This window comes from Plenodomus lingam (assembly GCF_022343315.1).
Source record: "Plenodomus lingam strain CAN1 chromosome Unknown contig_19, whole genome shotgun sequence".
Classification (NCBI taxonomy): domain Eukaryota; kingdom Fungi; phylum Ascomycota; class Dothideomycetes; order Pleosporales; family Leptosphaeriaceae; genus Plenodomus; species Plenodomus lingam.
The window spans coordinates 1,245,412-1,271,102 of NW_027093936.1; the positions used below are offsets into that span (position 1 = coordinate 1,245,412).

The 25,691-nt window shown below is 50.7% G+C and overlaps 13 protein-coding genes across 13 annotated transcripts; 6 read left to right on the forward strand and 7 right to left on the reverse strand.

Moving 5' to 3' along the window:
* Nucleotides 1–534: 534 nt before the first annotated feature.
* IAQ61_004459 (uncharacterized protein) lies at nt 535–1,809 on the forward strand (the record flags this gene model as incomplete). The annotated part of the gene is made up of 3 exons (XM_003839064.2): nt 535–1,001; nt 1,061–1,698; nt 1,754–1,809. The coding sequence occupies 3 exons, from the start codon at nt 535–537 to the stop codon at nt 1,807–1,809; spliced, it is 1,161 nt and encodes a 386-aa protein (XP_003839112.2).
* Nucleotides 1,810–2,582: 773 nt separating this feature from the next.
* IAQ61_004460 (uncharacterized protein) lies at nt 2,583–3,983 on the reverse strand (the record flags this gene model as incomplete). The annotated part of the gene is made up of 5 exons (XM_003839065.1): nt 2,583–3,037; nt 3,086–3,281; nt 3,341–3,505; nt 3,554–3,868; nt 3,921–3,983. The coding sequence occupies 5 exons, from the start codon at nt 3,981–3,983 to the stop codon at nt 2,583–2,585; spliced, it is 1,194 nt and encodes a 397-aa protein (XP_003839113.1).
* A 135-nt stretch (nt 3,984–4,118) lies between these two features.
* IAQ61_004461 (uncharacterized protein) lies at nt 4,119–5,181 on the forward strand (the record flags this gene model as incomplete). Its single annotated transcript, XM_003839066.2, has 3 exons — nt 4,119–4,137; nt 4,370–4,949; nt 4,998–5,181. The coding sequence occupies 3 exons, from the start codon at nt 4,119–4,121 to the stop codon at nt 5,179–5,181; spliced, it is 783 nt and encodes a 260-aa protein (XP_003839114.2).
* Nucleotides 5,182–5,686: 505 nt separating this feature from the next.
* IAQ61_004462 (uncharacterized protein) lies at nt 5,687–6,366 on the reverse strand (the record flags this gene model as incomplete). The annotated part of the gene is made up of 2 exons (XM_003839067.1): nt 5,687–6,248; nt 6,305–6,366. 2 exons carry the CDS (start codon nt 6,364–6,366, stop codon nt 5,687–5,689), a joined length of 624 nt encoding a protein of 207 aa, XP_003839115.1.
* Nucleotides 6,367–8,132: 1,766 nt separating this feature from the next.
* Nucleotides 8,133–9,026, reverse strand: IAQ61_004463 (uncharacterized protein; the record flags this gene model as incomplete). Its single annotated transcript, XM_066096352.1, has 3 exons — nt 8,133–8,205; nt 8,257–8,826; nt 8,884–9,026. 3 exons carry the CDS (start codon nt 9,024–9,026, stop codon nt 8,133–8,135), a joined length of 786 nt encoding a protein of 261 aa, XP_065953670.1.
* A 72-nt stretch (nt 9,027–9,098) lies between these two features.
* On the reverse strand, nt 9,099–10,456 carry IAQ61_004464 (uncharacterized protein). Its single transcript, XM_003839069.2, has 3 exons — nt 10,345–10,456; nt 9,550–10,298; nt 9,099–9,317 (listed from the first exon to the last, which is right to left on the reverse strand). The coding sequence occupies exons 1-2, from the start codon at nt 10,372–10,374 to the stop codon at nt 9,669–9,671; spliced, it is 660 nt and encodes a 219-aa protein (XP_003839117.2). The 5' UTR covers nt 10,375–10,456; the 3' UTR covers nt 9,099–9,317; nt 9,550–9,668.
* A 204-nt stretch (nt 10,457–10,660) lies between these two features.
* IAQ61_004465 (uncharacterized protein) lies at nt 10,661–11,401 on the forward strand (the record flags this gene model as incomplete). The annotated part of the gene is made up of 1 exon (XM_066096353.1): nt 10,661–11,401. One exon carries the CDS (start codon nt 10,661–10,663, stop codon nt 11,399–11,401), a length of 741 nt encoding a protein of 246 aa, XP_065953671.1.
* Nucleotides 11,402–12,516: 1,115 nt separating this feature from the next.
* IAQ61_004466 (uncharacterized protein) lies at nt 12,517–13,595 on the forward strand (the record flags this gene model as incomplete). The annotated part of the gene is made up of 3 exons (XM_003839070.2): nt 12,517–12,615; nt 12,687–13,262; nt 13,329–13,595. 3 exons carry the CDS (start codon nt 12,517–12,519, stop codon nt 13,593–13,595), a joined length of 942 nt encoding a protein of 313 aa, XP_003839118.2.
* Nucleotides 13,596–13,905: 310 nt separating this feature from the next.
* Nucleotides 13,906–16,698, reverse strand: IAQ61_004467 (uncharacterized protein; the record flags this gene model as incomplete). The annotated part of the gene is made up of 1 exon (XM_066096354.1): nt 13,906–16,698. One exon carries the CDS (start codon nt 16,696–16,698, stop codon nt 13,906–13,908), a length of 2,793 nt encoding a protein of 930 aa, XP_065953672.1.
* Nucleotides 16,699–17,328: 630 nt separating this feature from the next.
* IAQ61_004468 (uncharacterized protein) lies at nt 17,329–17,992 on the reverse strand (the record flags this gene model as incomplete). Its single annotated transcript, XM_066096355.1, has 4 exons — nt 17,329–17,352; nt 17,401–17,559; nt 17,610–17,690; nt 17,744–17,992. 4 exons carry the CDS (start codon nt 17,990–17,992, stop codon nt 17,329–17,331), a joined length of 513 nt encoding a protein of 170 aa, XP_065953673.1.
* A 609-nt stretch (nt 17,993–18,601) lies between these two features.
* IAQ61_004469 (uncharacterized protein) lies at nt 18,602–20,302 on the forward strand. Its single transcript, XM_003839073.2, has 4 exons — nt 18,602–18,908; nt 18,964–18,987; nt 19,050–19,109; nt 19,204–20,302. Exons 1-4 carry the CDS (start codon nt 18,876–18,878, stop codon nt 19,663–19,665), a joined length of 579 nt encoding a protein of 192 aa, XP_003839121.1. The 5' UTR covers nt 18,602–18,875; the 3' UTR covers nt 19,666–20,302.
* A 36-nt stretch (nt 20,303–20,338) lies between these two features.
* On the forward strand, nt 20,339–23,154 carry ATP1 (Alpha subunit of the F1 sector of mitochondrial F1F0 ATP synthase). The gene is made up of 7 exons (XM_003839074.2): nt 20,339–20,627; nt 20,851–21,002; nt 21,067–21,123; nt 21,180–21,300; nt 21,351–21,786; nt 21,852–21,893; nt 22,127–23,154. The coding sequence occupies exons 1-7, from the start codon at nt 20,556–20,558 to the stop codon at nt 22,894–22,896; spliced, it is 1,650 nt and encodes a 549-aa protein (XP_003839122.1). The 5' UTR covers nt 20,339–20,555; the 3' UTR covers nt 22,897–23,154.
* A 162-nt stretch (nt 23,155–23,316) lies between these two features.
* On the reverse strand, nt 23,317–25,239 carry IAQ61_004471 (uncharacterized protein). The gene is made up of 2 exons (XM_003839075.2): nt 24,277–25,239; nt 23,317–24,207 (listed from the first exon to the last, which is right to left on the reverse strand). Exons 1-2 carry the CDS (start codon nt 24,714–24,716, stop codon nt 23,505–23,507), a joined length of 1,143 nt encoding a protein of 380 aa, XP_003839123.1. The 5' UTR covers nt 24,717–25,239; the 3' UTR covers nt 23,317–23,504.
* Nucleotides 25,240–25,691: the final 452 nt, after the last annotated feature.

Consider the following 25,691-nt stretch of genomic DNA (forward strand, 5'->3'; position numbering starts at 1 on the left):
GAATTAATTCCAGATGAACCGATCTAGCTTCAACAGTTGGGCGGATTCTCCGTCATGTTTCCCAGATGAGCATTTCGCAGTGTATATCACGACCAATTTCAGAGTAATTGATGATTATACTAAGCCACGATCAAGTGGCTCTAGAAATGCGAGTTCCTGCATGACGAGATAGACTAGAAGCGAGATGAGCACGGAAATGAGAGCTGACTTCCACACGTCTGTCCTCCACTGTGTCCGAGCACTGGATCTGGCCGTTTGCGCCTGTGGTTGCTAGAAGCACATTTCATCTTTCAATCTGAAGTCTTGAAATCTGCAAATACCGGTACCAGACGTACAACACTCCCGCGACGTCATCAGGTGCAGTCTTGGCATGCAAGCCTCGTCCTCAACCATTCCAAAAGGCCTACGAGTGATGTGCGTAGGCTCTCCGCACGCCGAAAACGAGCCGAAGCACCTCAACGCCTCTATGCGTTTCTAATAACAGCGTCGGGCGCTCAGTCCTGATAACTTTTTGTCTTTCGAAAAGCCGCTGGCATGCTCGCGCCTTCATTTCGCCTGCGCAGTCCCACCCCCAGATCGCTCTTCCATACTTCGCGCTGGTGGATCTCAGCACCACCGCGGAGGGCATTACTCGCGCAGTCGACCAGATGCTTCGCCCAAAAAGTTGCAGAGGCCCAAACAGGCGCTGGCACCAATACACCTGTACCTTCGGACGCACAACCGTCTAAGATCAAGTCGCCATTTTACTTCGAAGCTGGTTATGCGCTCTTCGCAAAGAGACCCTCACGCCCATTCCCTCCGCCGTTTCTCTCATTGCCTTCAACCAGCTTCTCAGAGCCGCTGAGCACACATGACAAGAGTAGAGACCGAAGACCAAGGGTCAATGGAGACATGATACGCGGGGTTACCAATGGCGACGATGCGGTGTTAGTCAACGAAAGCTTCATAGCAGCGAACGACGGAGTCGGAGCCTGGGCGACGAGAGAGAAGGGCCACGCTGCGTACGTTCTACAATGAGAGAGAGTTTTTTGTATGAACTAACGACATATTGCATCTGTAGTCTCTGGTCCCGCTTGATCCTCCACTTTTGGGCGCTTGAAGTTAAAGGCGCATCTTACTCGCCCACCTCACCACCTGACCCAGTCGCATACCTCCAGACGGCGTACGACCTCACTAAGAAAGCCACAACCGAGCCGAATGAATGGCACGGTACCACAACAGTCTGCGGCGCCCTACTCACGTCTGACGAACAGAAACCGGGACACCCAATCCTATATGTCACGCAACTTGGCGACAGCCAGATCCTCGTCATCCGCCCTAGTAGCAAGGAGGTCATATACAAGACACAGGAGCAGTGGCATTGGTTTGATTGTCCGCGACAACTTGGGACGAACAGCCCGGACACGCCAAATGAAAACGCCATCATGGACCGCATAGAGATCGCGGAAGAAGACATTGTGCTTGCCATGACCGACGGCGTAGTCGACAATCTCTGGGAGCACGAAGTCGTAGAAAACGTGCTGGACAGCTTGGAAAAGTGGCGCGGTGAAAACGAGACCGAGAACCAGACGTATTCTGACGGCATGCGCTTCGTGGCAGAGCGACTTGTCAATGCTGCAAGGACGATTGCGCAGGATCCGTTTGCAGAAAGTCCATATATGGAGAAGGCGATCGATGAAGGCTTGTCGATTGAAGGAGGTACGTCAAATACAACGCTCAATGGCAATGCAGTGTGTTAATTTGCTATCATCAGGCAAACTCGACGATATCAGCGTAGTGGCTGCACAATGTAAGCGGCGAAAAGGCTGAGACGTCATACGAATCCGGGTCCCCAAGACCCAAGACACAACTTGTTTATAGAATACGTTTAAACGGGACGCCTCCTCTATTGGCAGAAAGCTACACGCTCGATGCAGCGTCGAATCGCTCGGGACAGTCGAATGACTACAGCACAGGCAGGGTAGTGCGTAATGCCCGCAGCCAACGACACCTAACCACACACCTGAAAGTCGCGGCAACAGTAACAATCACGACATGACCATGGGAAGAATGATCAACATGAAAGGCATTGTTTGACATTGCTCAATATGTTTATCTGGGAAGGCATAGTATAGAGAAGTGATTTACGAGAGACTGGGATAGATGCACATGGACATCATCGTATATAGTAGAGAGAAAGAAGGAGGCCATACTGGCACGCTCTGTGGCGCGCAGGGACTGTACCATGGTCAGTACTGCAGATGGCAGCCCGAAACAGGGTTGTCGTTCCTGATGGCTAGCGCTCGTGAAGAACGACTAGTTCCACGATGGCGAACGTTTAGTGTTATGGCTTGTTTGCCTCGGCTCATAGTACCGAATCTGGAAGATAGTCTAAGTTGACTCATACTGACCTATGTCTTCGGTACATTCTCAGAGAATTTCTGGTGTGCGCGAGGGAGAACGCGTATGCTTGCGCCGTGATCTGCTCGTCCTTACTGGTGACCTTGACCGGCTGGAGCTGAGCGAACGCTTCCGCCTTTTTATATCAGGTCGAGAAGCTGCAGACTCAACCCCAGAAGAGCTGTACCTACGTCGTCGGCTTTTCACAGGGCTTCTTGATCGTGAGCTAGAAGGCGATCTGCGACGACGTCGAGGCGGTGTTCGGGAACGCGATACTGACACCCTGGGCGCTGGTGAGCTCGATTTGACTGGAGGGGAAACAGATCGCGAAGTATGCCTGGGTAGCCTCCTGCTGTCGTGGCTGGGGGACCATGACCTGTCTCTCCGTCCCCCAGATCGTGGAGAACGTCGCGAACGGCGAGGTGGTGATCTGGAACGGTCGGTAGAGGGCGATCGTGGGCGGCGTCGTGGCGGTGTTCGTGATCGATCTGACGAGGGTGAGCGGCGTGCACGACGAGGTGGAGGAGACATGGAGCGATCGCTTGAACGTGAGCGACGGCGCTCGCGAGAAGGAGAACGACGTCCTCGACGTGTATGACCTCTACTACTGGGAATGTAGATGTCACGTTCGCGACGCGGTGGCGGCGATCTCCGCCTTCTGTTACAAGTCAGTGAAATTCCTTTGATTAAGCATTGGCAGACATACGGAGGCGATCTCGAATCACGTCGCGACGGTCCTCGATCAAAGTCTCTTCCTCTGCCTCTCCCTCCTCGGTCGCCTCCACGGAAGCCTCTACCTCCGCCGCGACCACGCTCTGGTCGGTCTGCACGTTCGCTTCGGCGGAAAGAGTCAACCATGTCGTTCTGCTCCTTCTCTTCCAGGCGGCGAGCTTCGGCAGCGGCTTTAGAGAGCTAGAGTGCTTGTTAGCAATGTTTACTACACAAGCTTTGGCTACCTTACCTGCTCTCGTTGTAGCTCCAGCTTCTTCGCTTCGAGCAATTCGCGGGGGACGCCCATGGGACTTTCCTGAGCGCTCAGCATCAAGTCCCATAGTTCTTTACAGAAGGTAGCAGTGTCCTTGCCGAGGAAGCCTGTGAGCTGGATTTGTATCTCTTTAATCTTGGGCTGTTGAGGTCAGTCTGTGTCGCGGCAAGCGGTAGGAGTTTCTTTTACAAATTGATTCTGTTCAACTAGGTTGTAACATGTCTCCACCACAATGTCGTCCTCATCTCCCAGAATATTCGTGATCCTGTTCGCGATCCACTTCTTCATTAGGTCGATGTTGACTTTCTCGATGTCGACTTTTTTGTCAAACTCGGGTGGGAATTTGGTAGCCTTCAGGCGCTTCTGGTCGACGGTTGATGCCATTTCAAGACGGGCAGGATCGCGTTGAGTTGAGTGGTATGGGATAATGGCGCCGCAGCCAGCCGACGCGTATAGTCGATGTTTGAGGTTGATGGCTCCAGCGTTGGTTGACGCATCCGTGTCCTACTAGCTAGTAGCTTGATTACGTCAGGCAGACAGGGTTACCCAGACCCACTTCCATCACCACCACCTGCTTCGACTTCACCTCCCCCGTCTTGTCGGAATCTGGAAGCGACATCATATCAACACTTCCAGAGTTGATACAGCATTCTCTCGATCAATGCCATCCCGACAGTTGCTTGTGGCACTAGGGTGCTTGCCGCCGTTAATTTGCGACCAAAGCTTGACCGATGCAAAGCCAGCATATCAATCGATGATCGCATACATTGCATGTAAGTAGGTATACATGAACTTCAGTAGAAATTGTACCTGCCTCATCTCAGTAGTGTCACTGCCTTCTCAGAAGAACAAATACATGTCGCGCCATCTGCGTTGTTCACTCCTTCCTCCAAGCATCGTGATAACAACAATACAATTCGTCTGAGAACAATGGACTGTTCCCACCTCACATCATCCGCAAACAGTCCAACATTCTCAACCCACGTCTTACTCTCTTGCATTCAGTTCTACCGTCACACCTCACTAGCAGTCCATCCTTTCCTTTATACCATCCTCATTCTAGCATGTCCGACGTCGAGCCCGCTGAGCCACCTGCACTTTTGGGCGAGGAGCCTGTGGCCAAACCTATCGTAGAAGAGGTTCCAGAAGAGCCTTCAGAAGCCACGGTTGCGGAAACAGCACCCGTCCCCGAACCAGAAGAAACAGTATCGAGCCCTGAGCCGCCGCCTGTCGCAGCAGTTGAAGAAGACACACCTATCTCGCAACCTGAACCTGCCCCTGCATATACGGCTGTCGACAACCCAGTGGAGTCCGAACACGACGCTATCGCAGCAGCTCCTGCAGAAACACTCGCACCGATTTCTGAGGATGCAGCAGCGCCATTACAAAAGGCGGCATCAGTGCCCCATGAGACGGAGCCTGCGACCGTAGCGAAGTCTGCAACCATCCCATCCCAAGCGGCAGCAGCTCCCACTGTGCCAGATCCAGCTGTATCGGCCGTTCCCGAGACTACGTCCGCGCCAGATCTTTCGGCAGTGAAGACAGAAGTAGCAAAAGCTGCTGCCGCCGCAGACACGAAATCTTTGTGAGTTGATCTGTGTGCATGCTGTGATGTTTGACTGACTGTAACGAGGACGCCTAGCAAAAAAGATAGAGCCAAGGCCAAGATACTCGGCAAGGTTGTACCGAAGGTTGCAGCATTGCGTGCACCCAAAGAAGTGACTCCCCTACTGGTGCTTCTCACGCAGAAGAAGAAGGCTGGTGTTGATGTCCAGCCTATCGTAGAAAGCATGCTTAAGGTTGGCGCCGGTCCATGATGTCCTTGAGAAGTGTGGAGAGGTTCATTCGCAGTAGTGTAGTAGTCCTATTTCTTGTTACCCTGGACGCTTTTAAATCCTGAAAAATTCTCATTCCTCATTACCATCATACTACCCAAGCTGCTTATCGTAGTGCGTCCAACAGTGTGTATAAATTGAGTCTATACCTTACATCAAACACAGAACCTTTCAACGTGATCGAAAGCGTTCGAGATGTTAGTATTCGGGCATTCAGAAGTAAGTCACATGGTATCACGATGACGCGTTGCACTTTCAATTCACAACAGTGCCATCGACCGCTCAATCTTGTCGATTTTCTAGGGCTTCGCAAAGCTTCAAACTCTCCGAACCGTATCCTGACTCTCCCAATAGCTCTTCTCAGCATCACCACGCCAAGTGCCAACCCCACAACATCAGACAGAATTTCCGAATCTCAATCTCGAACACCATGTCATCCAGAACAGTTCTCAAGGCATGCGATCACCCCAGGATGCCCATCATCTCATCATCGCTTACGCCCTCCCTGCTCAGGCATAACCACAACATCCACATAATCCATACCCATATATTCAAGTTCCTCATACACCAAATCTTCCAACTCCACCCCCCGACTCCAGTACCCCATCACCCGCTCCACGCTCACCATCTCCACGCCCTCAAACTCCACCAATGCTTGCAACGCCTCCGCAAATTCGTACCCCAGCAACCCCACCGGAGGTCTCGTGGGTGAGAATCGAGTGTCATCGTAGCTGACTAGGAAAGTCACGTGTGTAACCAGTGCGCGATGTTCTGGTGCTAGAGCGCGCAGGGCAGCGATGAGTTTCGAAGGGCTGCCGGTGAATTCGGATGACAAGAAAGGGAGGAGACGGGTTTCGAAGCAGAGTTGGTGGCAAGTTTGTGAGAGGGCGGGTAGATTTGGGGGAGAGGTGATGAAGGGGGAGGGACGATGGTAGGTAGGTTTGTTGCGCGCGATGGCTGCGGCAGGAGTGTAGAGGTGGTTGTAGATCCGGTTGCGGACTTCGGCTGGGAGGCGCAAGAATGGGGATTGGGTTTGGATGGTGTAGGCTCTGGGTTGTGTTGTTAGTGGATAGGTGTTTGAATTCGGGATTGGGAAGTGACTTACGGAGCACGGGAGGATGGAGATTCGATGTCGAGGATAACTGACTCTGTGTTTTGGAAAGACATGTTGATTGCGAAGTCTTGTATTTTATGATCAGTTGATAGCTTGGTGGTTTTGTCCTGGATCAAATATGAATCTGCAAAGTCTGGGGCGGAAAGATGTAGTTGAGTGAGTTTGTAAATCAGTTGTATAGTCCAGCTTATGGAGAGAGGGCATCGATATAAGTGAGAGGAGAGGCTTCAAACGCGCAGAGGCCACCGGCACGGTACTTTTGAACGCACTAGGACGCTTCTGCTCCTGGGTGTGAAAGATGGACCGCGTGAACAGACTAGTACGCCTTTGCTCTTGGGTGTGAAATACAAACGGCGTGACTAGAATTTGGGAGCTCATTGCGTACCTAGAGTGCAGAGGGAATGGAATGATGTGGTTTGTTCGCGTGTGTCGTTTCACTTCACCATAGGATTCATCGCATCATAACCATAATAAAATGTACACGTGTAAATTGATATTTGGTTTCCATGTTTCCTACTTGGACTCGAGAGTGTCTGCTATCACGAGTAAAAAATTGAGAATGAATTTTTAATTCAGTCAAGGATGTCTTTGGGATCAATATGGTCAAATTAGCTGGAAATGCATAAGAATGTAACTCTCCAAGGGTTAATTTAATTACAGTCAAGTATACACAACGTTATACACATGTCCCATAAAAAATTAACAGTGAAATCGAGCAAAATTCACTCTCATGGGCTAGAGCATGCTTGATGTTTAGTAAAAGAACTTCAAGTACCCCAAAACCCTGATCCCACATGGGTCGAGTGAAAAGAAACCGAAGATAACTTCCATGTCCCTGTTATCGTGAACCTCAAGACACTTTCACAACCAGCCATATGACCATCCTTATTAAGGTATCCCACTAAGCTCTTTTCCTTGCAGAAATCCAGTATCTCTCTTATGATGCGTTGGAAGAAGAGGAACCACATCTAACATACTCGATAGTCCAGGTCCACTTGCTCGTAAGTGTTTCAAACCTTGATACATGATTATAATAAGTTCTTATTGCGGCCCAACCTAGGTCAAATATGGCAATATCCCAGCAGAGATGATGTGCTTCCATGTTAACGGAAGTGATAGTTTGACTCCGGGGCGTATGTCAACCCATCTCAGCTGTACATTGAGATCATCCGAACTCTCTCCACACATTTCTAGAAGTGAATGGCAGTAGTGCTGTATTTTGGTGTGATTAGTGATAGTTTCGCCAAAGCGAAAGCCATTATACTAATCTTATCAAGAGACATCTTCTTGGTCTACAAGTAGCCTCATGTTTGTCCGCCTCGAGTGAGCAGAGAAGTGTGCAGCTACGTCACCTACTCGATCTTTTCAACGTGATGGTTGCTGGCGAGGCCGACTTCGATTAGTCCAAATAGTACGAGGCAAACAAATACAATTTTCACGCCAACGGATAATTTCTGTCGAGGGTAGAGTAATTATCTGAGTATAGGGCGAAACAGTGTCAGTTAGTCAGTTTGACGTCGTCATGACCATGAATCCACAGCATTTTGGTCGTACAAGGATGCCCATATCGTAATTGTTCCACTATGGCATTACTCTAAAGCCCTGTTTTGGACCTCCAAAAGTCTTCAGGAACTAGGCCTTTTTTATGTGCAGAACCCTCAGAGCTTGCTTGACTATGAGCAGCTGTGATTTCCGGCCTGTTTAGAGGTAGTCGAGCAGCTCCTTCAGATGTTTCTAACTGACCAGTGAATATCCCTACTCCCAGAAGTTCACGCCGTTGTTGACTCGCAATCCTTGAGCTGGAGGCGACAAGAATCGATCAACCGTCTGACGGTCCAGGATTTGATAGTGTACCACCTGCCACTGTATTTCTATGGACCTTGCTGTGCCACCTAAACATTTGTGAGTTGTGCTGTTCATCAAATAGGCTGAAAACGACTTACTCGCTATTGAAAGTTCGCAAGTCCTGCGCAATGTACTCTACCCCAAAGTTGATGGCAGCGCCCAAAGCCAGGGACTTGATTCGCTTGTACACGATTCTCTCTATTACCCCACCTTTATGGCTATTGGCAGGGGATGTTGTATCTTCTTTGAAGACGCACAATCGATATGTCTTCAGTGCAGGCAAAAATTCAAAAAGTCTTCTAGTCCAATCGAGATCCAAACCCCCCGATGTCTCGAATGTTATGCCGTCTAAGTCCGCTCTTACGGAGGTGATCTGCTTGCGTTGGTGCGGCTTAAAATATTTGAAAAGCGAGACCGCGGGGTGCTGGTAATATGAAAACGTGTTGAGTGATAGAGGCATACCCGCAGCTTCTGCGTAGATTTGACGGCATACTCGGAGCAGTGCGACACCACTGCGTTCAGTTGATGACAGTGCTATGACACGACGAGATCCATTAGGAACACTCCCTAGAAGCCTCATCACTTGTCCTCCAAGCGACAATGCCCAGATTTTGTTGCGAATTTCAGCAGGTAGTCGAAGCAAAGGTGAGCTCTGATTGGTCTTGGTGCTACCAGACCTGTTAGCTATCTTTCGTGCACGATCGTGTATGATGGATTGAGCTTACATTGCTTTCTCGCCGCCTTTAGGCTTCACGTTCAGGATCCCATTTCTGAATTTGTGGTAACCACGCGCAGGCCGCTTGATGACCTTATTCACTGGTCTCTCTTGTTCCATCCTTGGAGGTTTGGCACGAGTAGCACGCGCCATGTCGGTATGTGGGTCTCTGCTACGCTGTCTGGCTGAGGTGAGAGTTTGCGTGAGATTCAGAGAATTGTTGAGGTCATGAAACTAGGCGTCGGTAGTGTAGCGCAACAGCGCACACATGTCAAGACAAACAGATAAAGGTGAGGTGAAGGTGAGACATTTTGCCGCTTTTTCAAAGGTGAATTTGACCCATATGTACTAATTAGACTTATATTTATTTTCTCGCAGAATGGCAATGGTACAATATCTATTCCTAGCGCGCATGGAGAGAAGAAGCCGTCTCATACAGCTTGCCTTAAGTAGAAGTCAGTAAGTATATACCAAAAGTTCGTTGTCAAAAATCGTGATGGAGAACATGCAATCAGAGAGAAGATTATTTACTCGTCATTGATGAGGTTAGACGAACCGAAAGTCGGACTCCAGAAGGGCCTTCGTACTCAGCTCAAGTCCAATCCCATCTCTGCCTAAGGATGACGATAACTAATTTTCATCATAACATAATTTTGAAAAAGATCTTGGAACTCACCGTAGCACGTAATAGTCCTACGTGTGCCCTTTTCGACCATCAACACTGTGTTCATGTGCTACGAGTCGGCTGCGTAGGATTGCGACTGTACTTTTCTGGCAATACAGCACTCATAACCTTCAGTAGTCCAGATCGAAAACTTCTTCTTTCTGCGCATCCGGTCCCGTAGCCTGATGCCAGGGATCCCACTCGTCACTTTCATCACCACTGTCCTTGCGGTTTGGTCCCTGCTCCTTCTCCCGTTCAGCTCTCTTCTTCGCATGGTACTTGTCACGATTCCTCTTGTTTCGTCTTTTGGTACGTGCACTGCTTGTCGCCCATCGTTGTACCTTGGATTCTTCCCCTGGACCCGAATGTTTCTGCTTGAGATCTTCGACGTATGCATTGCCTGTAGATGTGGCTGCGCAAGTCGTCTTGGGGCTCCCGTGACCGTGAGGTGGTAGATCCGCCGAGGCAAGCTCATTTCCTGAGACTTCACCTTCAGAGCGATCACCATGATTATATCGCGATCGTCGCTCGCGCAAAATCTCCCGAATTTCTGAGTGTCGGAAAATGGCAATTTGCTCATCGGTGAGGGTACGTTTGGCGCCATCAGGGTAATAGCCTAGATCATCTTCCGGCTCCACGTCGAAATACTCCTCGGTGGGTTCAGCATGGTCCTGAGCGATCATGTTTCCAGCACCGTGCAGAAATTGATCAGGCAGAACAACGTGAGGAAAATGTGTCGCGTGAAACGCGCATAAATCGTCCTATGAAATCAGCTCATTGCCTCGAATCACAAAGCGCAAGACCTACAATAGTAACCGTCGGGACCGAAAACTCCATGACTAGATTTACGATCCAGGCAAGCGCTGGGGAGCGCAACTTATTGCTGTTGTCAAGGCATGTGCCATGTGGTGTGGTGAGTGGACATGGGCAAGTCTAAGAATCGCGAATCTCGACTTCTTAACTTACCCATCGTACTAGCCGCGCCTGCCGATCACTCACGAAGTCACGAGGCTTGGCTTCACCGCGGCATGACGTGTGTGAATGCAACCCACCACTGCGTCTGTGTCTCTCAAGATTCCCAACATCCGCCACAAACATTCAAACGCGCAACGTTTGAACGACCATGCGAGCTCGGAATATCGTTGTATACCCACTTGCTACCGTCAGTCTGTATCTTGCCTGCTCCGCCGAGTCGCGGCCCTTCGACAGTATCATCAGGTCATTTGACATCCTCAGCGAGCAATCACCACTTCGTAGCTATCTCATGGGCAAGCCCGAAGGCCAGGTCTCTACCGGAGTCATCATCTCAGACGTGATAGGGAAAACGCAGAATATCGCCATCTTCAGTAGCTTGACTCGCGATGTAGACGCAGTCTCTGGTCGCTTGGATGATGCTGCCCAAAACACAACAGTACTGGCGCCAGACAACACCTTTATGCGTGGCCTTAAGAGGAAACCATGGGAAGATCCAGAAGACTACAACTCGTTTGGCGCAAATGCATATGAGGGCAGCAGTGGCGAGGACCGGGCGCGAAAGAATCTGGAGCGCTTCGTACAGCGACACATTGTGACAGAGAGCCCCTGGGAGGAGGGAAAGAAGGTCAAGACACTTTATGGCAATGAGGTTTGGTGGGAGAGCAAAGACGGCCAAAAGAAGGTAAGCCTGAACGATTCATCATTTGTCGGCAGTCTTTGCTTGCTGTGGGACCCACATTGTGCCCACCGCAAGCAAATTTCTTTTACTCCCGCATACCGAATTCGCAATTATATTGCCTGCATCTGGTCAAATCTTCATCAAGCAACCAATCAAATGGTGAGATGGCCGAGGTTCGTAGTATCCAATTCCCGTTACTTGACTCTCTAACATATAACTAGTTGGTTATGGCGCCAGGTTAAGGTTGACCTTTAACATATTATTCCTGGTCACGAAAGTGGCGTGGGTTCGAGTACGTTGGCATGCAGATTACGGCTAGTTAGCATTATATTAACAGTCTACAGGTCCCACTCTCATCAGCATTCGTTTGGCTTCAGCCAAATACCCCAGGTTCTTTTTTGGCCAGATCGAAGTCGTGGGTCACGTTCAACTACATCAGGGCCGCGGAACGCCCTATCAATCCAGCTAGTGCTGCTCTCGACTTACTTCTCCAGACAGTTTAGCCTTTTTTTTGTTCTGATTACCGTACTTGCTCATCGCAGATTAGCATGAACATTGCTTTTAATACTGTCATAAATTATAGCGGGCTGACCAAGTTTTCAGATTCAACCTGGCGATGTGGCAGTCACGAGCGTAGCCGACAAAGTCTCGAATGGGGAGGTCTGGATCGTCGAAGGTTCTTTGGCGTAGCTAATCTCGCATACCTGAGAAGAGAAATGACACACAAGCAATACTACATATTACAACAGGGCCTCTTTGAATCGCTGCTAATACCATCGAAGTTTATGAACGGTGCAAAAAGAGATACCAAGCATTTCGCCCACAAAGTAATGATTGGCTGAAGAAGTAGATAGTTACCAACATTGCCGACCTTATGCAAAGCAACCCCAAAGCTTTTACAACAATGGCTGCTCAAAATTTGCTTACTGAGATTTGTATGTCCAGATTCATGGACAGAGAGCGAGACTATGATGACATGTTCAGGGCTGATTAGCAAGCATTATCGACCATGCTACCTGTAGAAATTAGTATGGGATATAGCCACTAGCATCTCTTGATGAGAACTGCGCAGCGAAAAGCTACTTGATAAGCTAATGTTCTAGACTTGAAAATCTCGTATCTTCACCTCTTGATTGTAAGTATTATATTGTCACAGCTCGCACGAGTACGCAGTTGTCCAGGGTAATTATATTTCCTAAGCTCTAACCCCACTTTTGGAAGCTGATAAGTATCACTGAACATTCCACCACTACGGTCATTCGCAGCTCCGCAGCTTCTTAGGAGATTACCCTCGATCTCCCAATTTCAATCCAATACTTGCAAACATGGCATTTCAACCCAGCGACCTAGCCATCTGTGAAACATGCGGCACGCAATACGATGTCCCTCTCTCCCAGCATCCAGAGAGTTGTCGCATATGCGATGTACGTCATAAGCATTCTACTACTACTACTACTACTCCACCACCCAACATGCACACTGACAACCACCCTAGGACCCCCGCCAATACGTCCCCCCATCCGGCCAATCCTGGACCAGTCTCAAGCAAGAAAACTCTCTCCAGAAAAACACGTACGAAACTGACCCCAATGATGCCCGCATGCACTATATTTCCACGCGGCCCCTAACACCCTCGGAACTGCCGCCAGGTCTTGCAGACACGACCACCACGCGCAAACAACTCGGGATCGGACAACGCGCCATCCTCCTCCAAACTGACAAGGGCAATTTACTCTGGGACTGTGTTGCTTTCCTTGATCAACTGACCATCGATTTTGTCCAGTCAAAGGGTGGGCTGAAAGCAATCGTCATCAGCCATCCGCATTTCTACACCACGCATCTCGAATGGGCACATGCGTTCAAGTGTCCAGTGTACATGAGCCGCGACGATGCAGACTGGCTGAACCGCGAGGATGTCGAGGGCGTGCGGAAATTCACACGCGGTGTTACGCCGATTGAGGAGGTGGGCGGTGCGGTCAAGATGATTCAAGCAGGAGGCCATTTCGACGGAAGTGCGTTTTTGCTCTGGGAGAAGAAATTGTTCATCGCGGATACGATGATGAGTGTCCCCGTAAGTCCTGGGACGTTTTCACCCTCATTTTGCTTTGGAGAATTTAGTACTGATCATATATGCTAGTCTGCGTTCAACAATGTCCATCGTGTTCCAGACACCGTGTCCTATGCGTTCATGTGGTCGTATCCTAATATGATTCCACTACCGCCTGCCAAGGTTCATGGCATCTGGAAAGCGCTCGAGCCGTTCGACTTTGACTCGACATATGGCGGCTTCCCGGGCCAGAATTTGACGCGGCCGAATCTGAAAGAGCAAGTTTTGGAGAGTATGAAGATTTTTTTGCGTAGGGGTGGACACGAAAATTTGGAGATTTTTGGAGAGTCGGTGTGAATGCATGGTCAAATTGTATTTTTGTGGTTGTTTGACGAGGGTAAGACCATATTCTTCTTTCTTGTGGACGCGTGATGTGGCTAGGGACAAGTGCACAGATGGCTTTGAGTGTGGAAATCAACAGTGAGCAACAGGAGATATAAGATTTATTGACCCGCATAAGAGGAAATCAACCATATTGCCAAATCAGCGCCGTCGGTCCTTTCCATCAATCTGTGCCTTGGGCTCCGCTTTTTTGATTTTAACCCACTCACCATTAAACGCATTGATAAGCCACCATCGTAGTTCTGCCATACACATTAGCTCACATTCACATGTCTCCTACTTGCCTATTCCCATCACGACACAGAAAGAAGGCATACGACTTACTATCATAGACGATGCGATTAGCATTGTGAAAGTAAATACTATGATCACTATCCGGAAAGACATGGACATCGTAATTCTCCACACCCCCTAGATCCAATTTGTCGAGTAGATTAAGCGTATTTTGCATGTGCACGTTGTCGTCAGCCACGCCATGCATGACGAGGAAGCGGACATTTTGGGACAAGGAGGTTACGTCGCTGATCGTGCTGTTGTTGTAGCCGGCGGTGTTGTGTTGGGGCGTGTGCATGTAGCGTTCCGTGTATATGGAGTCTGAAAAGGCATGGGATGTTAGTGAATTCGGGCATAAGTTGGGAGGTGGGGTGGGCGATGGACCCGGGAAGAAGGCATCGAAGTAGGAGAGGGTTGATTTACCATAAAATCTCCAATCTGTCACAGGTGCAACAGCCATACCATATTTGAACGTCTTCCCACCATCTTGCTCAAGCGTCTTAAGGGTGTTGAAGCCGCCGTAACTCCAACCCCAGATCGCAAGACGCTCTTTGTCAACATACTTCTTCGCAGCCCAGAGCTTAGCTACGGCGATTTGATCGTGGGCCTCGTAGTACCCAATGTTGCCACGCGTGATGCAACGAAATTTACGGCCGAGGAAACCGGTACCACGACCATCAACTGTGATGACGATGTAGCCGAGAGAAGAAGCAATGTAGGATTGGAAATCAACCCTGAACTGCTTGTCCACAGTCTGGGAACCAGGACCACTATATTGGTAGAACAATACAGGGTATTGCTTCTTCGCGTTAAAGTGAGGAGGGCGGCGTTCAAGGACGTTGAGAGTGAAGCCATCGACGTCAATAGTCTCGTAGTGGAGAGTGGGGAGCTCCCGCTCGCGGACGACGCGGTCGAGGGACTTGTTTTCTTCTATCACTTTCTCATACTTTTCCGTATTGGTGGGTGTGCTAATGATCTTTTGCCAGGGAATACCCGGGCCTTCATAGGAGATCAGAGCGAAGGATCCACCAGAGGAAAAGGAGGCGCTATAGTAGCCAGAACCACTGTCGCTTACGACTTCTTGCTTGCCGGTGCCATTCAGGTATACGGAATAAGGATGCCGCTCGATGGAGCTCTTCTCCGTAGACATGTAGTACACGAGGTTGTTTTTCAGGTCGACTCGTGAGGGTGCATCTACAACTTCCCATTGACCCTGTGTGAGCACAACGGGCTTGTCGTTATCCGGCGGAGTAAAATAGCCAATGTGATCATAGCCTTCATGAATAATGGTGTCGATATACCCATCCTCTTGGCGACCGTTGTCAGGATCAGCAGGCACAAAGGATGTCTTCTGCGAAACTTCAAACCAGCCACCGTCAAGCTCAGCAACATTTTCAGTCCTCACAGTCTTTCCAGAGCGCTTCTGAACATCGATAAGTACCACCTTGAGTATGTCGCTTTCTCGGTTTGTCTCCCGGACGAGTACCTTCCCACTCTTGCCAGCCCAGACAATCTCAGTGATGAGACGATTATCATCTGTGAAGTCATCTTCGATTTCGACGCTGAAGACCTCGTTCTTGGCAACATCGTAGAATTGTAATGATACGATAGGATTTGGCGCGCCTGCCTTGGGGTATTTGATGTCACGGACTTCAGGGTAACTCTCTTCACCCGGTTTGGGCTCCTTTCCACTTGGTCGTGAAATAAAGTACTGCACAGGGAATGTGGGCACAGTTGACTCGTCGGTGCGCAGGAAAGCGACGTACTTGCCGTCCTCGGACCACCAGGTTGCTATATTACTTGCAAACACCTCTTCCTCGTAGACCCAATCGGGTATGCCGTAGAAGAGTTCAGATCCTCCATCCTTGGTAATCTGGACCACCTCTTTAGAATTTAATTTGCGCAAAAACATGTTGTTGTCCCGTGTAAAGACAATCGCATCGGACTGTGGGGACAGCTGTGCCAGCTGTACCCTGTCCTCTGCGTGCTCTGGGTCGAGAGGCTCTGCAGTCTGCGTCTCAACGTCGAAGATCCAAAACTTGCCCGTGCTTGAGTGCCGCCAGTTCTTCTTGACGTCGGAGCTGACCAGCACTTTCTTGAAGTCTTTACTAGGCGAGACGTTGGAAGGGGAGATTGTCTTTCCATTTACCTCGAAACTGCCCTTCTTCATGAGTATCGTTTTGGGTGCAGGCTTTGATGCATGATCTTTATCTCTACTCCTAATGTCTTTCACCGCCAGGTACGCCCCATCGCTTGCACCCTTCTCAAGCAACAGGCCGTCTTCTCCGCTCGGTCCCGATATCCAAGATACGCTCTGTCGTCGGGCGGAGAAGTGCCCCTCGAAGACCTCGTCCATGGTCACCTTCTTCCCAGAGCCTTTTGTAGAACTTGCCAACGGATCGTGCGGGCGACTCGAAATCGGCTTATAGGACCCGCTCATCAGGAAGAACACCAGCGCAAGGCCCCAGCCAACTACACATATCGACCCGATGATCCATAGCAACCTGCGTGCCTTTTTGTCTACGGCTACAGGGGCTTGATATCGTCCGTCTTCAATGTCGAATTGCTCGTGTGTCTGCCCGGGCTCATCGTCATCCGTATATTTCTCTCCCCGCTGCGCACGCAATGTGCTATTGATAGAGGGATCGTTGATATGTTCAAGAACGAGCGAGGTGGTGGATATAGAAGATGTAGAATCATCGTAGCTATCTTCTAGATGGCGTGCGGATTGCTCTTTGGACAAGAGCTCCGCCTCCTCCTCGTGCACGGCGCGTTCGCGAGGCATGCTGACGTCGTGTGTAAGGTGTGTGTATTCTGTAGAGGTTTTTTTTGTGATTACAGCATATTTTTGAAAATAGTTTGCAGACTGCCGGGGGTAAAGGAGCCTGCAGCAAGTTGTTGCGCTATGATTGCGCGCTGCAAGTTGGTGACCAAGGGGTCCTCAGCTGCGGAGTTAGGCGGAGGTGTGAGAGCTCGCGTTGGCCGAAATGGTCCAAGCCACTCTTTGAGACGGGGCGGGGACATCACTAGTAGGGTGCAACACAAAGAGCTCAAAATGTTCATTTCTATTCAGATACAATTTGGGCGCTTGGGTGTGATGGCTATCAAATGTTGTTGTAAACGAGCATTGCATGACGCAGCAAGTTGCCCTGACTTGGGACCATTTCCAAGAGGACGCTGTATCCTATACCGTGAGATCGAATTACAAATTCCAGAATCCAAATTATTTCAAACGCGATAAAACTTCGTAATTCTGTTGACGAAACGCCTCGTGCAGCTGTGTTGTTACAATAGTCCTTGTGTTCATTCGCTGCTTTGCTTTGCGCAAACCAATTGGCAATGCGTCGTCGTCTTAACGGAAGCAAGGCACTGCGCTTAAGTGTGAGGACACTGATGCCTGATGTAGATGCAGACTCTATGACAGCGGGCCGAGATAATCCTGGAGGGTCAGTAAAAGATTAGGAATGATGACAGCCAAGACATGTACCTCTTTCATTGTGCCAACAGCGTACATCTTTTCCACCTCAGATCTCAGACCCTTGATCTTGATGCGGATGTTGGTACCCTTTTCAATCACCTGCTCACCATCGTCGGTCCACTGCGGTGGTGTCGCGTTGGCATCGAATTTGACCTCGCTCGGAATCATCTATCAACTGTTAATTCAAGTTCGGAGAGACTACTCGAGGCTGGCTTTACATGGCGGCCCACGAATACCTGCAGAGAACCACAATCTACAAAGAAGCCAGTGCGGAGGACGGAGACGACGACACCGTCCACCTTCACAATGGTTAGCCTCAACGTTGTAAGCTGGCCCTCGAGAGTGCACATACCACCTCTCCCTTGTATGGTCGCCAGACGATGGCCTTGTAGTGCACGACATACTCGGCAGATCCAGACCCAGGCATCACTTTACCATCAGAGATCTCGAACGCGTCCAGTATGCACACGATGGCATATTTTCCTGTGCTTGAGCCCTCTTCCTTTTGCAGTAATTCTCGATGGATATGCTGGCGAATGAGGGGGCCAAAGTATGAGGGATGCAGCTGGATCGTCTTCTCAAGCTCTTTGAGGAAGAACATGACTGCGAACTGTGCGACAGGTTCGAAGTGGGGGGGGGGAGTATGTGGGTAGGGCGCGTGGCTTTTGGTACTGTTTGGCGGGTTTGGTAAGCGACTTGGTGGTGGTCGGCAGTACACTCAGTCAGGCGAAGGATTAGAGGATGAAGCTCTTCTGAGCTATGCGATTCTATGCTTGTCCACTTGGAAGAGCGGGCGGGTGCTGAGACGGGCGCAAGAGCGCTGAGTGAGAGGCGCCTTCCTCCAAGAGCGCAGCGCTCAAAAGTCGGTCTTCAGCAGTCCATGCGCGATATATATGTATATATATGTGTGTCTACGTTTGCGCTGTGTACCAGAAGGAGGGTCCGAAGCACAGGAAATGGCGGGTTTGGCGTGCGATGTGGTGTATCTCTGGGAGAACAAAGGGTGTGTGGATGGATCTAAATCTTTTTGAAAGACTGAAGCAGCTTGGGTGCAGGCAGACAGACAGGCAGACAGGCAGACAGGCAGGCAGGCAGGCAGGCAGGCAGCAAGACAGTCAGTACCGGTGTAGAGTAAAGTAGAGTGAAGTAGAGTAGAGTAGAGTAGAGTGAGTCGACTCCTGGGCCCAGAATGTTCGGCGCGGAAAATCGTTCGCCTAAGCACAGCGCGGTCGTTGGCAGCCGCCACCTGCCAACCCAACCTGCCAGCTCGTGCAACCCCACCCGCTCGCTCATGTTGGTCAGACGTTCACACCCTGCCACATCTTTCTTTGCTTGCTTCGTCACTGCGTCTCTACCTCTCTAACCCGGCCCCAAGTCGTTGTTTTGCGTCTGATTTGCACCAGCCAGATTTCAAGACATGTGGTAGCTTTCCCCAATCTTCGCAACATTCACACGCGCGCGCAACAGTTCCGCATCCGGCTACCATGTCTTTGAACCTCGAGAAGCAGCTCGTCTTTGTATGATGAATCTCTCCTTGGGCCGACTGTGCGACTCAGGCTAACTTGGACACAGTATGGCGCCTATCATCACAACAAAGTGAATAATACCTTGTGTTCCAACGCAGCTTTTTCACATGTCAGCTAATACGCATCCGTCAGGTCAATGTTGGGATACACATACTCTGTGTGCCTCCGATCCTATTGACGTCGTTTTTGCTTGTAAGTCTCTCTCCCTTTCTCCCCCCTCTCTCCCTATATATATACATATATACACGCCATGATGCAACATTCTAGCTAATACTATAATGGCCAGCTCACCAACACGCCTAACGTCCCACTACCATCATGGCTATCGATACCCAATCTGCCCCTGAACGTCGGAACCGTCGGGGCCGTCCTCTACTCGACACTCTACATTCTGATGGAGCCTGTCGCTGGGGCACTACTTGCACCCATTTTGATTGGAGGTACCGCTGTCGCAAACCATCTTACATCAACGTACGGCGCAACAGCGAATTCATGGGCTGGCGCAATCAACATCGCATGCTGGTTGGCGCAGTTTATCGGTCATGGCAAGTTCGAGGGCCGCGCACCTGCCCTGCTCGACAATCTGGTACAGGCAATCTTCCTTGCCCCCTTCTTCGTCTGGTTTGAGATCCTCTTCTCGCTCGGCTACCGACCCGAGTTGAAGCGTAGGGTAGACTCGGCCGTGGAGCAGGAGATTCGGAAATTCAGGAAGAGCAAGGAGAAGAGCCAGAATGGCTCGGCCAAATGATTGGGAGTACTTGCACAGAGACACGAGGATGGATACGTGTAAATTAAACGTCAACTGTATAAGAATGGGCCAGCCAAGTAATGTACGTGAGCGTTGGAAGGCACCAAAAGAGCTAGGTATTATTGGAGGAACTGGTCTGTATTGAAGGTAGCGGAGGGCATAATTTTGCATACAAGCGAGGTGTACGTGGCGTTCATGACAGTCTTTGTCGTCCTTTGGCTTGGTTGAATTGGGGTGGAGAGTGGAGATGGCAGACATCCGTATGCCTTGTGGAAAGTGTTTTTTTAGTTTCTTCAGAATGCTATCACTATCGCCATGCTTAGTCTAGAATATAATCACCATGACCTTGGAATCTGTAGAAAATGCACTTGGTTTACTTTCTGGGAATCAAAAGAAAAAAAAACTCTCCGAATCCCAGAGATGCATATAGACAACAGTTGCAATCACAAAGGCATTCTGGCTCAGCAAACCATTACATCTGACACAAACACGAGTTTCGTAGTAGATACGATTTGACTTTTCACATTTGTTTGATTCGTCCAGGTGGTGAGCTGTGATTGATGCTTTACCAATGTAGAAATTAATAAACACAACCCAGAGACAGAGAGTGTAAAGAGGACGTGTCGTGGATGGAGTATGGTGCCGTGGGTGTGATTGTGGGTAAAGGCCAGTTCCAACCTTGGTTCTCGCCGCCGTGTTTACTTCGTTGCGGGCTTTTTTGGGATTAGGGTAGCCGCCAAGGGTTGCGCTTTCCTCCCGAAGCCGCAGGACTTTCTTCCTCGTAGCAGAGCTCCCCATATTCCACTCCATCACCATCTCCCCTCCTTCTTTCCTGCATCAATCTCAATTGGTTGCAGTGCCCCAGAAATCGTCTCTTGAGCACCGCAGCAATGTTCTCGAGAGCCATCCGCCAGTCGAGCCGCCGGGTCGCTGCAATCTCTGCCACGGGTAGAATTGCATCGGTAAGTCCATCGCAATCGCCTACACCTGCGCCCGCCGCCCGCCTAGCCATCATTGCCCGCCTAGAGAAGCGCGCTCTGATGCCATTGGCACCGCAATTGACCGTTATCGATGGTTGACGGATCTGGGCGGCGGCGGCAGCGCTGGGTAGATGGGGGAGGGGGGAGCTCCCCTCTGCCGAGCCTGAGACCGACCAAGTACTGACGACTTTTTCAACCACACCAGACCCGCGCCCCGGCCTTTACCAGCGCAATCCGTTCCTATGCCTCCGAGGCGAAAGCCAGCCCGACCGAGGTCTCCTCCATCCTGGAGCAGAGGATCCGCGGTGTGCAGGAGGAGAGCAGCCTCGCCGAGACAGGACGTGTGCTTTCCGTCGGGTACGCCAGCGCGCCATTGCGTGCATTGCTTTTCCAGAGGAGCAGGGAGCTGACGAGGCAATAGTGACGGTATCGCCCGTGTCCACGGCATGAACAACGTCCAGGCTGAGGAGCTCGTCGAGTATGCCAAGACCCACACCCTCCAGCCAGCCACCACGGACACTAACGGATACCCAGGTTCGCTTCCGGTGTCAAGGGCATGTGCATGAACTTGGAAGCCGGCCAGGTCGGTGTCGTGCTCTTCGGTTCCGATCGATTGGTCAAGGAAGGCGAGACCGTTAAGCGTACCGGAGCTATTGTACGTCAATCGCCGGTCAAAGGCCCAGTACAGGAATCTAACAGCTCCAGGTCGATGTCCCCGTCGGCGAGGCTTTGCTCGGACGAGTCGTTGACGGGCTCGGTAACCCCATTGACGGAAAGGGTCCCCTCAAGACCACGGAGAGGCGCCGTGCTCAACTCAAGGCTCCCGGTATCTTGCCCCGTCAGTCCGTCCGCGAGCCCGTCCAGACTGGTCTCAAGTCGGTCGACGCCATGGTGCCCATTGGACGTGGACAGCGTGAGTTGATCATTGGTGATCGTCAGACCGGAAAGACCGCCGTTGCCCTCGACGCCATGCTCAACCAGAACCGATGGAACAAGGGAACCGACGAGAAGAAGAAGCTCTACTGCATTTACGTTGCAATCGGTCAGAAGCGGTCCACTGTGGCCCAGCTTGTCAAGACCCTCGAAGAAAATGACGCTATGCGATACTCCATCGTGGTGGCCGCCACCGCCTCAGAGGCCGGTATGTCAAAACACGAAACTTTATAATGCACTCTGTACCCTCCAATACTAACTATAACGCCATAGCTCCCCTTCAGTACCTCGCGCCGTTCGTCGGCACATCTATGGGTAAGTGAAATTGCATTATGATTGTGTTGTGCTTTTTTCTTGCTTGTTTTCTGGTTATGTGTTGCAATCTCATGTGACGGGCCTTGCAACCTCTACGGTAGCATACTCGTTCCATTTCTTGCATATGTCAATATGTAACGCATCTACTACGGCACAGTTGAAGACTCTTTTGACGACACAATCAATGTCACATAGCGACACATAGAACGACAGATTTACTAACGAGCATTCAGGTGAATGGTTCCGCGACAATGGCAAGCATGCGCTGGTAATCTACGACGATCTCACCAAACAGGCCGTCGCCTACCGCCAGATGTCTTTGTTGCTGCGTCGCCCCCCCGGTCGTGAGGCTTACCCCGGTGATGTCTTCTATCTTCACTCTCGCCTGCTGGAGCGCTCGGCCAAGATGAATGACAAGCTCGGTGGAGGTTCTTTGACTGCACTCCCCATTATTGAGACCCAAGGTGGTGATGTGTCTGCGTATATCCCTACCAACGTCATCTCTATCACCGATGGACAAATTTTCCTCGAGGCCGAGCTCTTCTACAAGGGTATCCGCCCTGCCATCAACGTCGGTCTTTCGGTTTCTCGTGTCGGCTCCGCTGCCCAGGTCAAGGCCATGAAGCAGGTCGCTGGTTCCCTCAAGCTCTTCTTGGCTCAATACCGTGAGGTCGCTGCTTTTGCCCAGTTCGGTTCTGACTTGGATGCTGCTACCAAGCAGACCCTCAGCCGTGGTGAGCGTCTTACCGAGCTTCTCAAGCAGAAGCAATACACTCCGATGGCTGTCAACGAGATGGTCCCCTTGATCTACGCCGGTGTCAACGGTATCCTTGACAAGGTTCCCGTAAACAAGGTTCTGCAATGGGAGGCTGATTTCCTGGCTCACCTGAAGTCCAACGAGCAGGAATTGCTCAACACCATTGATCGGGAAGGCGCTCTCAGCAAGGATATCGAGTCGAAGTTGAAGGAGGTTGCCACATCTTTCACCAAGTCATTTGTCTAGAGGCGTGGAGAATGAATGGTGGACCGGAGATCTTTGGGAACAGATGTATAATAGTATGATGAGTTCTCGATCATGAGCTGTCATCAGCTGTTTCAATATCGAAGACAAGTTCAGTTTGTACACTTGACGCTTGCCTGGATGAATGACTGTTGATTGTGACATTTCCGACATGCAGCCTGCTTGATGCATTTGTCCTTTGTCAGTCTTGAAAGTATTGGTACATGTTGTGATAGTAGTAGTAGTAGTAGTAGTAGTAGTGTAGTCATTGTATTCATTTGTCCTTTGTCAGTCTTGAAAGTATTGGTACATGTTGTGATAGTAGTAGTAGTAGTAGTAGTAGTAGTAGTAGTAGTGTAGTCATTGTATTCATCTGTCACATTGTCAGACTTGAGCCAGAGAGAATGGTTCGAGAAGGGCAAGTGTGTTTTGGTAGTTCGTCCAGGGGGAAGTGTGTACATTGATTGCAGTGAGGCGGAGTGGGTCTATTTTATTTTTAAAAAACAAGTCTGAAAATCGCACTTGTATTCTTTCATGTTGCATTCATGTTGCTCTACGCCACCATTTATATTTCTTCCCTGTGGCCCATCCATCTATGCACGTGAACCCAATCATTTGTCTTCCCTCGCGTCTTCATCCGTCTCCTCCCCATCACCGTCCCCAAACGGATCGTCGCCAATCTCCACCGCATCGCTCGTTTCCGGCGGCTCATCGCTATAGACATCATTGTTCCAGCCACTCCGTAGACTAATGTCGTCGTCGTCTTCGCGCAGCCTGGCCGCAGCCTCGAGCGCACTCGGATCATCAACGTATTCATTTTCCAAGTCCTCGATGCTCGTCCGCCGTATGCCCGCGCGCTCCTCGGCTTCCAATTGCGCCGCTCTCTGCTTCGTCTTGCGGTACATGAACCAGCCCGTCACGACGCCCGCAATGATGCCAATGGCAATGGAAATGTAGGACAGGGCTTTGGTGCCCGGATCCATCTTCCCGCCGCTATCCGCCAGCTTCTCAAACTGGGAACCAATGTAAACGTGCAGCATGAGTTTGGGGCTGACAATGGCGTTTGCGAGGGCGAATGAGGCCCAGTGGACGGTGGGGAATGTGGCGACTGCGCCGTTTGTGAGAGAGTAGGGCAGCGGACACATGCGGATCATGATGAGGAGTTTGAGGCCGTCGTGTTTCATGGTCAGGGCGAGGGCGGTGAACCGCGTGTCTTTTGCTATGAGGCGCTGGACGAGGGATTTGAGGAGCGACCGGGAGATGAGGAAGGATACTGTGCTGCCGGCGACTGTGGCGGTGGCGGCTATGAACCATCTTGGAGGATTTGTTAGTTTTCGAGGGGAGTAGATTGGAGAATACAGTGTCGAGCAGAGAGAGACATACCCGTTTGGAAAGCCATAGACGAAGCCGGATATTGCCAACAAAGTTCCGTATCCTATCAAGGGTGGAAACGAGACCAAGAATATGGCCGCCCACAGTATACACCATCCGCCTGGTACCTCTCTCCATTTCTTCGCTGCGGGCAGCAGTTTGGCAAAGATCTTCTCATTGTAGACTAGGAAGAGTATGGCCAGGGTTGCCATGAGCAGGTTCCCGAGGATGAAGAGGATCTTTTGGATGAAGCTGAGTTTGGCATATTGTGAAGAGATGCGGCGGGTGAGGGAAGAATATTGCGAGAAGACGCGCTGCTTCCATGTTGGGGTTGTGGTTGCGCGACGGAAGGACTGGGGACTCCGACGACTCCAGATGGGGGACTGGCCGGTCTCTTCGTCTTCGAGGGGCAGCGCGAGGGCGCGGACATCGTACTCGGCGGAAGCCGGCATTCTGAACAGAAGTGGGTGGTGTATTTCACCCTTCACCCTTGGGAGGGAGTGGAGGGAGGGCTGTGATGCGATCACAATGTGGTTGTATGGATGTAGGTAGGTAGGTAGGTAGGTATGTATGTATGTATGTATGTACCTACTGTATGTATGCAGTCGCTGACTGTCCCAATGCGGAACGGCGCGGGAGTAAGAGACGGCAGGGGATGAGATGTGGGAAGGATGGGCAGGATGGAGAGAAGAGATTAGTTGGTATGGCTGGGAGGGGCCATTTCGTCAAGAAACGTATGCTTGACGGGAGGTAAGACGGGGTGAGCCTGGGCTGGGGTACCGGTATGGGTAGGTGAGTTGGGCATGTACTCTGGCGTGGATGGCTGCGGTAGACGTTTGGTGTGTTGTGGCGGTTGAGATGATGACGGCGGTCGAACTACTCTAGCGCTGGTGCTTTGGGGGCGGGAGGCTGCCTTCCTTTTGGTGTGCTGGTTTCATCATGGTAGATGATCATGGGCTGCTTGCACGTGACTCGGCCTCAGGTTCGCGCTGTCCCTCGCACCTTCTGCCTGTTTGGGGTTTGGGGGGAGACTGGAGACTACGTAACTCTATACAAAGTGCTGCTGCTACAGCGTGGTACCGGTAACATCGAACCTTGGAATGGTCTGCCTAGCCACTTCAGCTGCTTGCTCTTAGCAATAGCGTGCTTCCTTGGGTCGACACAGCTGTCTGCACCCCAGTGAAAGAGTGCCAACCAAGTGAAGAAGAGAGAGCCCAGCCAAGAGAGTTCCAGGTGAGAGAGTAGTTGGTGCCAGGCGGTGCATAGGGACAGTCCAGTCCCACATACGTCCCAACGTAGTAAGCGTAGTAGCAGTAGTAGTAGTAGTAGTAGTAGTAGTTAGTAGTAGCAGCAGCAGCAGTAACTTAGTAGTAGTGTAGTCCCTGGCCCGGAGCTTCACTCGACCTTGCCCTCGCCCTCACCATCGC

Coding starts and splice junctions, on each gene's coding strand:
- IAQ61_004464 (XM_003839069.2), bottom strand. CDS start 10,374: ATGGAGTTTTCGGTCCCGACGGTTACTATT. Junction 10,299..10,344: donor CGGTCCCGACGGTTACTATT/GTAGGTCTTGCG, acceptor CTGATTTCATAG/GACGATTTATGCGCGTTTCA.
- IAQ61_004469 (XM_003839073.2), top strand. CDS start 18,876: ATGTCTTTGAACCTCGAGAAGCAGCTCGTCTTT. Junction 18,909..18,963: donor TCGAGAAGCAGCTCGTCTTT/GTATGATGAATC, acceptor ACTTGGACACAG/TATGGCGCCTATCATCACAA. Junction 18,988..19,049: donor GCGCCTATCATCACAACAAA/GTGAATAATACC, acceptor CGCATCCGTCAG/GTCAATGTTGGGATACACAT.
- ATP1 (XM_003839074.2), top strand. CDS start 20,556: ATGTTCTCGAGAGCCATCCGCCAGTCGAGCCGCCGGGTCGCTGCAATC. Junction 21,124..21,179: donor CAGGCTGAGGAGCTCGTCGA/GTATGCCAAGAC, acceptor ACGGATACCCAG/GTTCGCTTCCGGTGTCAAGG. Junction 21,894..22,126: donor GTTCGTCGGCACATCTATGG/GTAAGTGAAATT, acceptor ACGAGCATTCAG/GTGAATGGTTCCGCGACAAT.
- IAQ61_004471 (XM_003839075.2), bottom strand. CDS start 24,716: ATGCCGGCTTCCGCCGAGTACGATGTCCGCGCCCTCGCGCTGCCCCTC. Junction 24,208..24,276: donor GTCTATGGCTTTCCAAACGG/GTATGTCTCTCT, acceptor AAATCCTCCAAG/ATGGTTCATAGCCGCCACCG.